The 15,182-nt window shown below is 41.1% G+C and overlaps 1 protein-coding gene across 5 annotated transcripts in view; it reads left to right on the forward strand.

Moving 5' to 3' along the window:
• The first annotated feature begins 333 nt into the window (after positions 1–333).
• Fxr1 (FMR1 autosomal homolog 1) overlaps positions 334–15,182 on the forward strand; it is a 54,804-nt gene continuing 39,955 nt past the window's right edge. For 3 of the 5 annotated variants that reach the window (XM_059265348.1, XM_059265350.1, XM_059265353.1), the window contains exon 1: positions 334–466. In XM_059265348.1, coding sequence (XP_059121331.1) covers positions 416–466 — 51 coding nt within the window. In that variant the 5' untranslated portion in view covers positions 334–415. The remainder of the gene's footprint in view (positions 467–15,182) is intronic. The other 2 variants (XM_059265351.1, XM_059265352.1) reach the window with 1 other exon arrangement.

A 15,182-nucleotide genomic window follows, 5' to 3' on the forward strand; every position in this document is an offset into this window, starting at 1 on the left:
GGCAGGCTCCTGAGGAGAGGCTTCTCCTGAGAGCTTCGGCCGGCCACGTGCTCCGGGAGAGCCCGAGCGCCCGCAGGCCGCGGCTGCTGCCGGAGGAGCCCGTAGGGAGCGTCGGCCGGCGGGCGGGCGGGCGGGCGCGCGGGGCCTGCGGCGAGTGCGGCGCCGGGCGGGTCCGCCTCCCTCATTGTGCGCGAGCCGGGACGCGCGGGAGTGGGCGTGGGCGCTGCGGCCCGCCGCGGGGAAGCCGCCCGAGGACCCGCGCAGAGCGGGCGCCGCACGCCGAGAGCCCGGGAGCGGGCCGGGGAGCGTCCCGCCCTCCTGCCCGCCCCTCCCCCGCGGCGCTCGCCCCTCCCCCTCCTCCCCTCGCGTTGGAAAGTTTCTAGAATCTCTTCCCGGCGGCCTTTGCGGTTCCAACATGGCGGAGCTGACGGTGGAGGTTCGCGGCTCCAACGGGGCTTTCTACAAGGTGCGGGCCGCGGGGCGGCCGGGGCGGGAGCTGGGCATGGGGAGCGGGGGTCGGGGACGCCGGGGACCCCGGGGGCCGAGGCGCGGCGGCGGGCGGCGGCGGGGGACAGCCGGTCCGTGCTGCTGGCGTCTGCCCTCGGCGCGGTTTAACGGTCTCGGGGCCCGGGCTCCGTTATGTTTGGAGACAAGGCGGCGGGCGCTGGCTTGCCTCCTGCCCGGGAGCGCCCGGGGTCGAGGTCTCCGGGACGCGGGCGGGCGGGCGGGCGGGCCGGAGCCGCGGGCCGGGGTGCGGGCGCGCCGGCGAGGCCTGGCCGGGCGGGGGGCGCAGACGGCGGCGGGCAGCTCACTGCGACCCCGGGGCGGCCGGGCCTGCCGGGCTGCTCTCCTCCCCGGCTCGCCCGCGGCGCCGTGGCGGACTCCCTGGCCTCCCCGGGGTCGTGCCGCCCCGGGGCCCCGCGAACCCTCGGCGTCCGCGGGGGAAGCGGACAGGCGGCGGCGGGCCCCGGTGCTTGCGGCCTGGGGAGCGGGCGGCCTCTCCGCCGGGGAGAAAAGCGAGTTGTAGGGGAGGAAGGGTTCAAAGGTGAACCGAGGCCGGGCGGCAGGTGGGAGGGACGCGTGTCTTCACAGCCCTCGGGGAAGGTGGCTTTTGTTTTGAGTTATTTTTCTTTTTTCATCCTCTTTCATGGGGCTCTTTTTGTTTCCTTTGAGAGGAGGCCGTGCATTGCTGTGGAGTCTGGGCCCGGAGACGGAAAGAGTGGAGTGGAGGAATTTGTAAGGGACTTCCATTCCAAAAGGGTGGGGGTCCACCAAGTTGAACACCAAGCCCGAATAGTTTCTTTTTCCCATAGTAACGGTCCCTTCCCTCGCCTTACTCCCTTTTTCCTAAGTGTGCGAGGATCTCAACAAATCAATACAAAACCTCCCCAGCTGTTGTCTGTCAGTCATTCTCTAAGCCAGCATCTCAGATGTTTGAGAGTCTTGGCTATTTTTATGAAGGCCTTCTTCTAGTGCATGAGTATTGTGTGTACGTAGAATGGTTTCGCGCAGGTTTTCATTTCAGCGCATCCTTTATTCCAGAGGATTTTATTTGGTCTTAACGATTTCCTAATTTGCAATGTTTTGTTTTCCCCCTTTTAGCTTGCTGATTAGCTCTGTGGATTTGATTTGTCACGTGGTAATAACATAGGCAGCTGCTTGTTGACAAAGGTTGAAAGCTCTAATATATATTTTTAATTTCGTGATTGTGCATTTCCTCAGGTGGCCAACAAAAGAGTTATAGTGATTGTTGGAATCTTTAATATGACCTATTAGCATGTAACTGGCTTCGTCAGTGTCCCAGGTTTAAAAACTCGATGTCAACTAATGATCCAAGCAATATCTGAGTAGATACTTACTTTGTTCTTACCGAAATCTAGTGGGTACCTTCTCTGAAAAATTGCAGATATGGTTAGCTGAACCACAAGGAATGGAATTAAAAATATTCTTCCTGCCTAGATAAGGTTCATTATCATACATCATCTTTCTCACCTATGGAAAAGTTTCGGTTCTTACTATTATCAGTACAGTTTTTAGGTGATACAGATAAGCATTTCTTTTCCTTGCACATTAAAAGTGTTTTAACAAGTTATTTTGCATTGTGTAGACAGTCGAAAACCACTTCTTTTACTGTATTTTGTGTCAATCTGAAGTAAAATACAGTTTGACTTTTTGTAAAGTGTCTTTGCAATCTTTTGGTGTCTTTTTTTTAAGTCAGTTGTATCCGTGCTAGAACTCTGAAATATTAGTAATTGATTATGGTTGTATTGAGGATTGAACATAGAACTTTGTACATACTAAGCAAGTGCTTTTTACCATCAAGCTCAGTTTTGACCCTTCTTTTTTTTTTTTTTTTTTTTTTTTGCTTTGAGAGATGGTCTCAGTAAGTTGTCCAGACTGGCCCTGAACTCAACTGTCGTAGTTCATGCTGGCCTTGAACTTGTAATCTTCCTGCTCCAGCCCCTTGGGTAGCTAAAATTACACGTCTGTACTGTAGGGGCCCAGTTTATTGATCCCCTTTCATACTCTACAATCTGGTTCTCCTTAGACTAGACTACGCCCATTTTTATTCAGAATAAGATGGGGATTTGATGAGGTTGGGAAGGACATTAAGCCACTTTTTTTTTTTTTTTTTTTTTTTTTTGTATTTGAACGTTTGCAATTTTTCCTACCATAGTCGATTGTGTGTGTACTTTGTAGAACATAGTTTTCAGGACCCTGGAATATCAAAATGGTAAAGGGGAAAAATAACTAGAATAAACAAAAGGAAATTCTAGATTCGTACTTCGTTATCATGTAATGGATTCATGTCAAATCATGGATTTGAAGTTCAGTGGTCTGAAATATTTTTATACAGTGAAATTATCCACTTGGGTTGTGTCTGTCCTCCCTTGCTTTCCCCGAATGTAGGTTTATTAAGGAAAAATGAAGAATCATCCCCAGGGTGGAAAGGTCTCCCAAGAGGAGGAATGCCTTTTTCTTAACTAGTAACTGAGATGACAGGCATGTATCACCATCATACTTGGCTGAAAAAGTTCTTCACACAAAAGCTCATCATTTTCTGGCACTTCAGTTTTTAAAGTGAGGTTAATTTACATAATGCAAAACAGCTTTTGTTTCCTTTTTCCTAAACAAACTTTCTAAATGTTTGGATACATTCGGACACTTGTGTGCAGCCACAACCCCTGTGGGATGAAAGCATAGAATAGTTGCACCATCTTCTACATTTCCCTGTTCTTTCAGCCTCTAGTGTGAACTGTCTTCATAGTTCTGTCTCATCTAGAATTTTGTATGTATAGAAGTAAGCAAAACAGTATGTATTGGTAGAAATATTAAGGCCACTCCACGTAGTTAAAAGGGAGGTTTATTTTGTGGGGTAACTCACAAGTGGTTACAGGGTCCGGGAAAGGTGTAGCGCAGTCCAGCGGTGTTCTCTGGAGAACTCTGCTCCATCTACCTCCAGCGTCCAGGATCCAGGAACCAAGAGAGCCGGCCCATCCGGATCTCGGGTCTTCAGGGGTCCTGTCTCAGCCCCGCCTTGTAGGTGTGACAGTTACCGAAGCCTCAATGGAGGTAGTACTTCCAGGTCAAAGCTGGAACGGCTGCCCACTACAAGTATGCAGTGTTTGAGCTTGGCTTCAACCAAGCGTAGAGGAATTTAATTTTTTCCAGTGTAGAAGATAATAGTGAAGGAATTTTGGAAATGGAAAAAACTAGAAGTAGAAGTTGTTCAGAGAGTCAGGAGCTGTTAACATTTTACTTGTCCTTTTTCTTTTTAGTGGTGGTTTTCAGTGTATGGGTGATTCTGAAATTCTGAATTCACCACCTGTTAACACACTCTACTTCTGGAAATGCAAGGACACAGGCCTTTGACCCTGTGAATTATCGTTTGAGAGTTTGAGAGGCAGCATGGTGCTTTGAGCTTTGTGGTCAATATATTATTGCCTTGAGGCACTGCTCTTAAACATTGATTAAATGGACTAAAACTTCAGAAGTTTAGAGTTAGTGAAGAGCTGAAGATTTGAAGATAGTAACCAATGCCATGATAGCCTTTTCTTTAAAAAAAAATACATATATCGTAGCATGGTAAACATGCTAAACAATATGCTAAGCATTGCTTTGCTGCTAACAGTGTGTTTATAATTAGAGCTGTCTCTTTGCAGCTCTCTAAATCTAGGAATGGGAAAAAGTGGGAAGATGATGTAAAACATGTGGCGGCGGTTTGTAATTTGCTATAAAATCCTTGCTTCTATCCATTTCTACCTAAAGCAAAGTGCTTTTTTAGAAAACTCAGGTGTAATGTATGCACGCCTAGCTAAAAGGCCAAAAAGAGATAAGAATGTATATTCTCTAAAGTTTATTCAAACAGAATGGCTTGCTAAGAAGAATACTTAAAAGTTGTGTATCTGTTGTAACAGTCCTGTTACATGCTTAGTTTTGTTTCCTATTCCAGTGATAAAATACCCTGAAGGAGCAACTTAAGGGAGAAAGGGTTTATTAGACTCACAGTTCAAGGTTATGGCCCATCATGAGGAAAGTCAAGGCAGCAGGAACTTATTCATCTCATCCTACCACATCTAGTGAGGAGTAGAGAACAGTGAATTAATGCATGTACGTCTGTGCTCAGCTCCTTTCTCTACTCCTCCCTGGCCACCCACAGTAGGTGAGTCTTCCAGCTACTCAGAATAGTCCCTCACAGACATACCCGTAGACCTTACTAATCTAGACAGTGTTTCATTGAGACTGTTCCTGGGTAATTTCTAGATTGTCTAAAATTGATAAACTAAAACCAACTATCACATACTCCATTACTCCAAAATAAATCTTGCACCCATTTTCATCATTAACATGCTTTTTAGCTGATGTATATGACACTAAACTTTGAGGTTTCTGGTTTGAAAAGAGCCTTTGGACTCCTGTGATTCTCTTGTCTTAGTCTCTGGAATAACTTTGCAAGTGTCGTGCCTAACCCAGTGACATGAAATTTTGTAATGTCACTGCATTGTAGAGTTTTGGACTGAACATAAAATGGTTTTATGGTAGTTGCGCTTGCAGCTTTAATGCTTTATGTCTGAGGTGTATACTGCCACATTAAATAACAATTTTAAGTGGACGTTGAGCAAGTCACTCAATTTTGGCTCTTGTGGAGGAATTTTTCTGTCTGTACAGGTGAAATGAAATTTGGGGCCTTTTCTATAGTAAGTAGATGGAATTAATTACATTTAGAGCTCTTTGCTTTATATAATTGACATATCTCCAAGTATTGTAATAGATCCATAATTAATTCCTTATTTAACTTACCATTAAAAGTAAAAGTTGAGGTCAATAATGAAGTTGTGAAGTAGGTATTTTATCACTAATGATGAACTAAATTAGCAGTGAAGAAGTGGTGTGCTAAGGGCACACCACTTCAGTGAGTACAGAATCTTAGTTGAAAGCCAGGCCTGGTGGCACATGCCTGAAATTCCAGCACTTGAGAGGCAGAGGCAGGAACATCAGCATTCTAGGTCAGAAAAAGAACAGTAGCTAGAGACATGAATCAGCGGGTTAAGGTGCTTGCTTGCTGCCAAGCCTGACAATCTATGAGTTTAATCCAGGCAGTCCACATGAAGGAAAGAGAATAGATTCCCTCAAGTTCTCCTCTAACCTCGGACCAGGCTGGCCTCAATCCCACAGATTCTCCTGCCTCTGCCTCTGGAGAGTGCTGGGATGCACACACAAATAAACAATACATTTCTTTTTTTTTTTTTTTTTTTTTTTTTTTTTTTTTTTTTTTTTAAATTTCAGGCCAGTATAAGCTAAATTAGTGATGCTTATACAACCATGTCAACCAACCCCCTCACCAACTGAGGGAGAAATGGTAACTAGATATTAGGTATTAGATAGAGCTCTTTGTTAAAATATATAGATTCAGATATAATAAGATGGTTTTGAGTTGTAAGTATTTAAAATATGGCTTCTGTAAATGTTAAAATTTAAGTGGAAATGAATGGTCTCAATAACTTTAGGGTTTTGAGATAGAGTTTTATGTAACTTTGGCTTTGAATTTGCAATCCTGCCTTACCTACTGAATATTGGTTGGGATTCTAGGCCTGTACAACCGTACCCAATTTACAATTTTTATTTTGTTCAGCAATAGTGGCCAAATGTGGCTGTTGATAAGGGGGAAAGAAACTGGAGGCTTGTTATTTTGAGACAGGGTCTGGAATATTTCAAGATGGCTTGGAACTTGCTATATGTTTAGCTCAGACTACCCTTGAATTAATGATTTTCCTGTCTCTGCTTCTCCAGTGCTGGAATTATAGGCATGCACCACTGTACCTGACTATTGGATGATTCATTTTTTAAAAATACATAAATACCCGTGGTTTCATTTTTTTTTTATGTATAGGAGAAATGCATAGTAAAGCATCTGAAGACAAAAGCTATAAGAACTGTCTAGAAATAAGTAAGGCTCGACTGTTTTTCTTCATGTACCTATATATTTATGTATCATGTTTGTGTGTCTTTTGTAAGAGACTAGCTTGACAGCCTGTTATTAGATGTTCTTTTAAGCTTCCACATGTATTTCCTGCATACTCAGGGATTTCATGAGGTATGGTTTTGTGTGGGTTTTTTTAATTTTTTTTTTTTTTTTTTTTTTTTTGGTTTTTTGAGACAGGGTTTCTCTGTGTAGCTTTGCGCCTTTCCTGGAACTCACTTGGTAGCCCAGGCTGGCCTCGAACTCACAGAGATCCGCCTGGCTCTGCCTCCCGAGTGCTGGGATTAAAGGCGTGCGCCACCACCGCCCGGCCGGGTTTTTTTAATTTTTGAGACAGGGTCTCACTGTGTAGCACTGGCTGGCCTGGAACTCATTATAGATGTGTTAATCTGGTAATCAGAGATCCACTTGCCCCTTCCTCTGGAATGATGGGATATAAAGGTGTATCCTGCCATACCTGGTCCATGAGGTATGCACTTACTCATTTTATATTCAAGGAATGATGATGTAGTTTGTCCAAGATTATGCTGTATCTTAAGTGGCATTTAACTCTGTTTTTCACTTCCAGTTACTTAGTTTATGATACTTTCTTAAACTTCTTGAAAGGATAGTTTTGAGCAATGGACTTTGTATGTGTTTAAATGTGGGTAAGTGCCATAGGCACCAGTGTGGAGGCCCAAAAGCCAACTTTATGGAGTCACTTCTTCAGGTCACTAAGCTTGTGTGGCAAGTGCCTTTACCTGCTGAGCCATCTTGTGAGCCTGAATTTAACTAGATTATGACTTAGTGATTGTGTTTTCTATCATACTATTAAGAATGATTCTTAGTTTTGTAGTGGTAGTTGTGAGGTTTTAGTTTGTTCATCTGCAGTATGAGATAATTGTATTTTTCTGACATTTGTAAAAGTTGATGAACATTGAGAAGTTTTGTGAGTTTACTAGAGCCTGTCTAGCTCTAACAACAGCCTGTACTTTGAATTCAGATTGCTTCTTAGATGCTTCTTGGAGGTTGTACACATGCATTTCTAACTTAGTTTCAACCACACTGAGACAAATAGTAAACACCATTTGGGGAAATCAGAAGCCCTGTTGCAGCTCCATAAATCAGGTTGATTCATAATTCCTAGTCTGGTTTTGCCTCCCTGGAGCTTATTTTCTTTAACTGTTATTTAGTAGTTTCTACCCTACTCCCCACACTATGTTTTGAGGTAGGTCGTTTAAACTTGCTATGTGGACGAAAATGGTTTTGCATTTCTAATCTTTCTGCTTCTGATTCCTAAGTGTTGGGATTATAGGTTTGTGCTACGATGCCCAGCTGTATGGTGTGATTTTCTTAAGCAAAAATAGGTAGTTCTCAAAATTATTACTAGTTGTAAATTATTAATAAGGTAGGAATGTGGAGGACTGAATTGGGATGATTGCTGCAAAAAAGAATGAAGCTGATTTCTATCACTTTTGCTTTCTAAGAATGTGCTCCTTTTCCAAAATGGTAGTTAGCAGCCACTGAACTGAAATACTCTAGTCAGAATTGAGGTAGTTTGAAAAAGAATACAAAACATTAACAGTTTTAAAAATACTAAATTACATATTGAAATAATACTTTGGGCATATTGGGTTTTAAGTATGTTAAAATAGCACCTGTTTTCATTTAATATGGCTATATTAAGTTACGTACACGATTCATATTTTATTTCTGTGGGATGGTTACATCTTCCACAGTTGTTCACCTTTGTGTTACTGAGTATGTAAATTACTTTGAAATACTTGAAAATGCACATATTTGTTTAAATGAAGTGCTTGTTCAGAATTTTTTTCTGGCCATGCTAGAAATGGAACTCTGAGCCTTGCCCATACTGGGCTTTATCTCCAGCCCTCAAGTAATGTTCTTATGATCCAGCATCTCAGTAATTTTGCACTTAGTATTTTTGAATATCAAGACTTTAAAAGAGTTTTGGGGGGGGTGCTTAGCTAATGAAGAGGAACAATTTGCTGAGGCAGCTTTTCTAGGACTAGGTTTTCAAAATACTAGCTGGAATATAACAAAATTAAGCAAAGAAAGCAGAGCATTGCTTTGTTAATCTGAATATCTATGCGTGTGTGTATATCGTTTTATAATTCATTTGTCTTTCTACTAGATTGAAAGCCATGGTAAAATTGAACTATCATTAATTCTCACATTGTATTAATAGTGAATATCTGTTCGTTTGTTCATTGCAAACACAATTACTTATGGTATCAGATTTTTTTTAAAAAAACTATTCCTTTTTGCTTCACCCTTACTATGTTTGCACATTTGTTTTGGGACTGGAGAGTTCTTGGTAATAATGATCAAGTTTGCAGTAGTAGCTTCAGTATATATTTGAATAAATAAAAAAAAATTGGTCTTGGTTTCTGGGCACAGGTAATTTGTTGTGTCATCTTAGTAGTTCTCTGTAAGTTACATCTTTTTGATTTGGTTCAAATTGAACGTTTTAAATGGCTTTTTTAGGTTATCTATTGATCTGGTCACAAATTCTCATACTGCCACAACTTTATGGTGCACACGGGTAACTGGAACTTCGGTGCTTTGCAACAGGAAAGTTAGGGGAGTTTTGGGTAGCCATGTGGAAGCATTAAGTCATTTTATTTCAAGAGCTCTTCAAGCAGTGGTAGATGTCCATATGGTCTTGTCCTCATGGCCTTGTATCTAGAACAGTTAAGTGCTCAGTGCTGATGCACAGGCTGTTGTTATTATGATTTTTGTTTGCTTGCTTGTTCTCAGGATCCAAACCAGTACCTCATGCAACTAGCAAGCAGTCTGTCACTGAGCCACACAGCCAGCTCGTGAAGGGTTGCTTTAGAAAGTTTTTTTCTTTACTAGAATTTGTTCAGTAATGATGTAATTCTGTAGTAATGTTTGCAGACTTTATTTATAGAGTACGTATTCATTGATTTTAAGTAATTTTTACTTAGATTTGTTCTGTAGCTCTTTCAAAATAAATTGTTTAAAATTAGCATTTCTTTTGAAAAAAGAGGTTCACTATGTTGTCCAGGCTGGTCTCAAACTCCTGGACCCACGTAATATCTTCTAAGCTCCTCCACTTCCCTAACCGCTGGGGATATTGGCTGCTGTGCTTGACTAAAGACAAAAAAAATTTGTTGTTAAAAATTAGGGTTTCACTATGTAGTTCAGGCTGGCCCCTTAACTCATGGTCCTCCTATCTCATCTTTCCAAATTGCTGGGATTACATGCCCAACAACACATATTTTAAAAGATAAGACACCTGTGTATATCAGTGTTCACATACAATCTTTACATGTGTAATTTATTATTGGTGTGATGTACAAATTGGATTCAGTCGAAATGTTTTCCTTCTTTATTCCTCCTGGTGGTGGTTTGTAGCACAAATCTTAAAAGGGTCTTATTAATAAAACAAACCTGAAGCCAGGTATTAGGGTGAATGCTGGAAGATCAGAGAAACAGAATAAGCCACAGCTTCCTCACCTCACCAGTTCCTCATCTGATCCTGTTTCCTCCTGGAAACCTCTGAGTCCTCATCCAAATGGATCTCAGCTGAACTGTTGCTCAAAAGCCTGAAAGCTTAACCAGGCAAAAAGCTTCTAGCTTCTAGTCTTCACGCCTTATCTTTCTGCTTTCTGCCATCACTCCCTGGGATTAAAGGCTCACTTTCTGGGATTAAAGGTGTGTGTCACCATGTCTGGCTGTTTCCAGTGTGGCCTTGAACTCACAGAGATCCAGAGGGATCTCTGCCTCTGGAATGCTAGGATTAAAGGCGTGAGTGCTACCATTTTCTAGCCTCTGTATCTAGTGGCTGTTCTGTTCTTTGACCGCAGATAAGTTTATTAGGGTGCACAATATTTTGGGGAACACAATACCACCACAGTGGTTGGTGTTTTTTTGTTTCCCCCATTTCAGGTAACCCTGCCAATAGCCAGATAGGTAACCTTGCTTATAGCCAGATAAATGTGATTCCAGCTCTATGCTCAGCATTATGTATGGATGCACATTCAGAAACAAATGTAGGGGTTTTCAGTACGCCTATAAAAAAACTGGAATCATGTACTTAACCTTTTGCATACAGTATAATTTATAGCGATTACATATTTGTAAGAGTAAAATTCAGACATTCGTCAGTAATCATCCCCCAGTATCTGTGTTTCCATTGGGTAGATTTCAAAGAAAGCAGTAGTTTAGGGACTAGGGAGATAGCTTAGTGGATAAAGTCCTTGCCGCGGAAATAATAAGAACCAGAGTTCGGAAATTCAGCACCTATATAAATGCTGAGCGGGTGTGGCAGTCTGCCTGTAATCCCAGTACTCAGAAGACACAGTCTGGGGAATCCTAGAGGGTAAGCTAGCTGTCCAGAGTAGCTGAATTGATGAGCTCTAGGTTCAAGTGAGAGACCTTGGCTCAGTGAATAAAGTAGAGAATGATTAAAGGAAGATAACCTTATGTCAACTTCTGGTCTTAATGGGCATTGCTCACTCAAATACATGCATGCATGCATACAACATACATGCAGAAAATAATAGTGTATTTTAGAACGGAACTTAACTGCAGAAAACAAAATAAGCCTCTAATATTAAGTGCTTTTCTTTTTAAAGACAACTATATTTTTTTCACCAGTTGATAGCTCTTCCTCTTTATGTCCCAGCCAGAAAAATGTTGACTTGCCTTTTGAATTTGTTCTTCTACAGTTTGCCTGGCCTCTTGTCCGTTTTTTCTATTGGGATGTCTTTTTTCAGTTGTTGAAATCTGTTTATTTGTGGATATTAACTCTTGACTTAATGTAAAAGTGCATTCCCACAAAGATAGGCATCTGTGCAAGCACCAGCTATTTAAATAATAAGCAGTAGCTTAATAGTTTGAAAGAGTTTATTTGCACACGGAGGAAATAAATACCTATTCATAGCTTTTTACTTCCAGGCTTGGAATGAGTATCATCTGGCATCCAGGATGGCTGGATTCACCCCTTGAATTGTTTCACAAAACCTTGGGTGACCTAGGAAGACTCACAAAAGGCTTAGAAGTGGGAGAATAATGACTTGCTTGTTGTGAAATAAAACTAGCCAAGGAATATTATTTCTTGGGTTCTCTGGTTTATTTATCACATGTCGCATAGTGGATTTGAGACAGTTTTAATGGGGAAACTTCTATATCGTAGTGTCACTATTCAGTGAAGTTCTTTTTTCCTTGTTTTGATAAGGGATTTTTTTTCTTCTGTATCTCTGACTATATAGACAGTCCAGAAATGTAAAGTGTTTTGAGTCATAAATTAGTAGACACTGAAGATTAAAGGGAGGTTTACTGCAGTATTTTGAAAGTAAAAGAGTAGTAGCATGAAGTGCTCCGTGGCATAGCATTGAGTATTAGGGTATGGTACCTCAGTGTAAAGAAGCTCCAATCTTTTGCAAGTTGTTTCTTTGTTTTGTTTCCTTTTTACATAAAGTTTTGTCCAGGTCTTGGAAGGCATAAGACAGTTTCAGTTGAGGTTCTCATGTGAGAACACTTAGATAGTATTATTCTAGAAGTGTGAGAAAGGTGTTAATTCATTACACACAGTGGATTGGATGCCTGACTGCATTGGGCTATACTGGAACTCTGTTTATAAAAGATAGCTGTTTTTCCTTTCAGAAAATTCAATACATGTGTGCATGTAGGGTAGGAAACTACAACGTGATATTCTAACTGTGTGCATCTTTTTTTGTTTGTTTTGTTTTTCGAGACAGGGTTTTTCTGTGTAGCTTTGCGCCTTTCCTGGATCTCACTCTCTAGACCATGCTGGCCTTGAACTCACAAAGATCCCTCTGCCTCCTGAGTGCTGGGATTAAAGGCGTGAGCCACCACTGCCTGGCAGCTGTGTGCATCTTGATCTGAAGTGTAAGCCATGGTCAAGAGATTAAAATAGTTGAGCTAGGTTTAGAGTCCAGGGAGTCATTTAGGTGTGGTAACTCAAGCTTGGGAGCTTAGCTCTTGAAAAGCTGAGGTGGGGAGGTTTCTGCAAGTTCAAATCCAGCCTGAGATTGCAGAATGAGATCTTAAAAAGCAACAACTAACCCAGAGGAATAGGTTGTTTCCACATACAAGTTTGGATGTTTTGTGAGAGATCCATGCCATTTTATTATACCTTAAAATGATGCCAGCTGTAAGAGAAAACTACTCTGGGGTTGGTTATCTTTTAGTACTTACAGGAAACAGTCTTTCATTTAGATACCTAAAATAGGAAATGCAGACTAAATACGTTGCTTGAAGCACCATTAAACAGTTTATTTTCAACATGTCCTCTTCAGTGCTTTGAAGATCATTGTTGGAAAAATATTTTAAAAGAGTGCTGTTATTATTGCCAGGATCTCTTGAATGAATTTTCACTCTCTCTGCAAGTATTGATGCTGGTACTTGATTTTTTATCATATATCAACAACTTTCTACTAAGAAGCCTCAGTCCTTCCTTAGAATGGTACTTCATTGGTTTACTGATTCAAGTGATACAGAAAAATTCCAAGCAAACCAAGTCTGAGCATGCCTAAGTGGTGACATGTGGTTGTCAGCAATTCTAAGATGCCCTCATTTTTAAGAAGCATCCTGGTTTCAGAGACGCTGGATTGTCAGAATTGAGTCTGGAAGTTACACAGGAGCTGGAAAATGAACCTTTGAACAGACCATTAATTGCCAAAAGCCTTGCAAGTCATAATCCAAAGCAGTTCCACCAATTCAAGAAGAACAGAGGCTAGTCTTGTGTAAATTATGCCAGCAGTGGTCTTTAACTGATAGGATGAAAGGGAAAGACTACAGTAGCTTCTGACACTGAGCCTAGTGCTTTTAGTAGAGAAGTTAATTTGGTTTTAGAACTATTACTTCACCACAAGTTTGCTTTAAGTCAGGAACTGAGCCTTGAAAGAAGTGTTTTTAATTACCTTTAATAAGAAGTCAAATACATAAAATTATTTCTGTTGCACCAAATCTAGAAAAAGTTAAAATTTCATGCCAGGAACAAACATGACAAAAAAGCCAATTACTAAACCTGTAAGACTATTTCATTGTTTGAAGGTAATAGTAGTGTCAGTCTGAAAATGTGAACTGAAGACTAGATTTGTGACAGGTTCCATGTTTACCCATGATGACTTAACATTTTTTGAATGATATATTTTTGCTTTTAAAATCACAATTAACAATTATTTTAAGAAACGATCTCACTATGTAGACCTGGATAGCCTAGAGCTTCCTATGTAGTTGAGGCTGGCCTGAACTCACAGAGATCTTCCTACTTCTCTGTCTCCTGAATGTTGAGATTGAAAGTGTATGTCATTACACCTGACTAGTTTTTATTTTAAATTAATTGATTGATTTATAATTTTTTGTTTTTGAGATAGGGTATCTATGTAGCTTTACCTGTCCTTGAACTTGATGTTTAGACTGGGCTGGCCTTGGGATTAAAGGCACGTGCCACTATACATGGCTTGTTTCTATTTTTAATTATGTATGTGTGTGTATATGTGGGAATATGTATGTGAGTGCAGGTTCCTGGGGAGGCCAGAGGCATTGGATCCTGTTGGAACTGCTCCTAAATTTTAAAATTACATTTGTGCATGTGCTCAGGCCAGAGGACTTTTCAGAAGTTAGTTTTCTTCTCCTGGGAGTTGGGGGTGGCTTCCTAAGATAGAACTCTGGTGGGCAGGCTTGGCAGCAAGTGCCTTTCTTTACCCATTGAGTCATTTGCCTGCTCAACCAATGAGGGTTTTGAAATTTAAAGATTGAAATTTAGATTGAAATTTAAAGATCAGAACCACTATAGGATAACCACTATAGGAAGCTGGAGATGGCTAAGCAGTCAAGATTGCTTACTAGTCTTGCAGAGGACCTGGATTTGGTTCTCAGAACCCAGGTGGCAGTTCACAACCACTTGTAACTCTACTTTCAGCAGACCTAGTGCCCTCTTCTGGCCTCCATGGGCTTCTGCATGCACATGAGGCACACATTCATTCAGACTCTAACACATACACACAAAAAATAAGCAAGTATTTAACGTGATACACAAATCACTTATTCTTTTATTTTTTTTAAGTTAAGGATTAGGCCAAGGCTAATGGTTTCCTCTTTAGGAAGTTGTATTTGTTTTTGCTCTTTCCTTTGCTGCTAGTAGTTTGTTTTGCAGTAGAAAACTTAGATATAACAAGAAACTTTAAAATTTGAGTTTCTCTAGAATGTAAGTCTAGTATTTTTTGATCTAGGCTACTATTCTAAGCTCCATTTTGAAGCTGTTTAGTTCCTGATTATATATAGTTGGTTGTTTGTTTGCAGAGAGCTTTGGTGTTTTATTTTCTGTTTCCCCTTTTGTAAGGAGTGTAAATTAGTTTGTAGTGGGTTGCATAAGTGGAAGGCATTTGGTGGGTTCTTAAACAACCAAAAGTTAATAGATGAGCATGAAGTCAGTTACTTTACAGTCAAGAACTTTTGTAGGTCCTATAATGCTCCAAATGGATTTGGCAGTGGCGGTGGGTCCTGGGAGCTGGAGACACTGCTGCATACTGCCATCTGCTGCAGCCTGAGAGTTCTTTTAAGAGACCTGACTGAGTTAAGAGATTATTAGGAAGAGATGTTAACACAGGCTGTTAATACAAAGGTGCTCAAAGAAACTAGGAGATGCACCAAAGTGAGGGTGCGGGCTTCTTGAGAGAGTCTCAGCAGGAGAGAGATACATAAT

The sequence above is a fragment of the Peromyscus eremicus genome, chromosome 6, assembly GCF_949786415.1.
Source record: "Peromyscus eremicus chromosome 6, PerEre_H2_v1, whole genome shotgun sequence".
NCBI lineage: Eukaryota > Metazoa > Chordata > Mammalia > Rodentia > Cricetidae > Peromyscus > Peromyscus eremicus.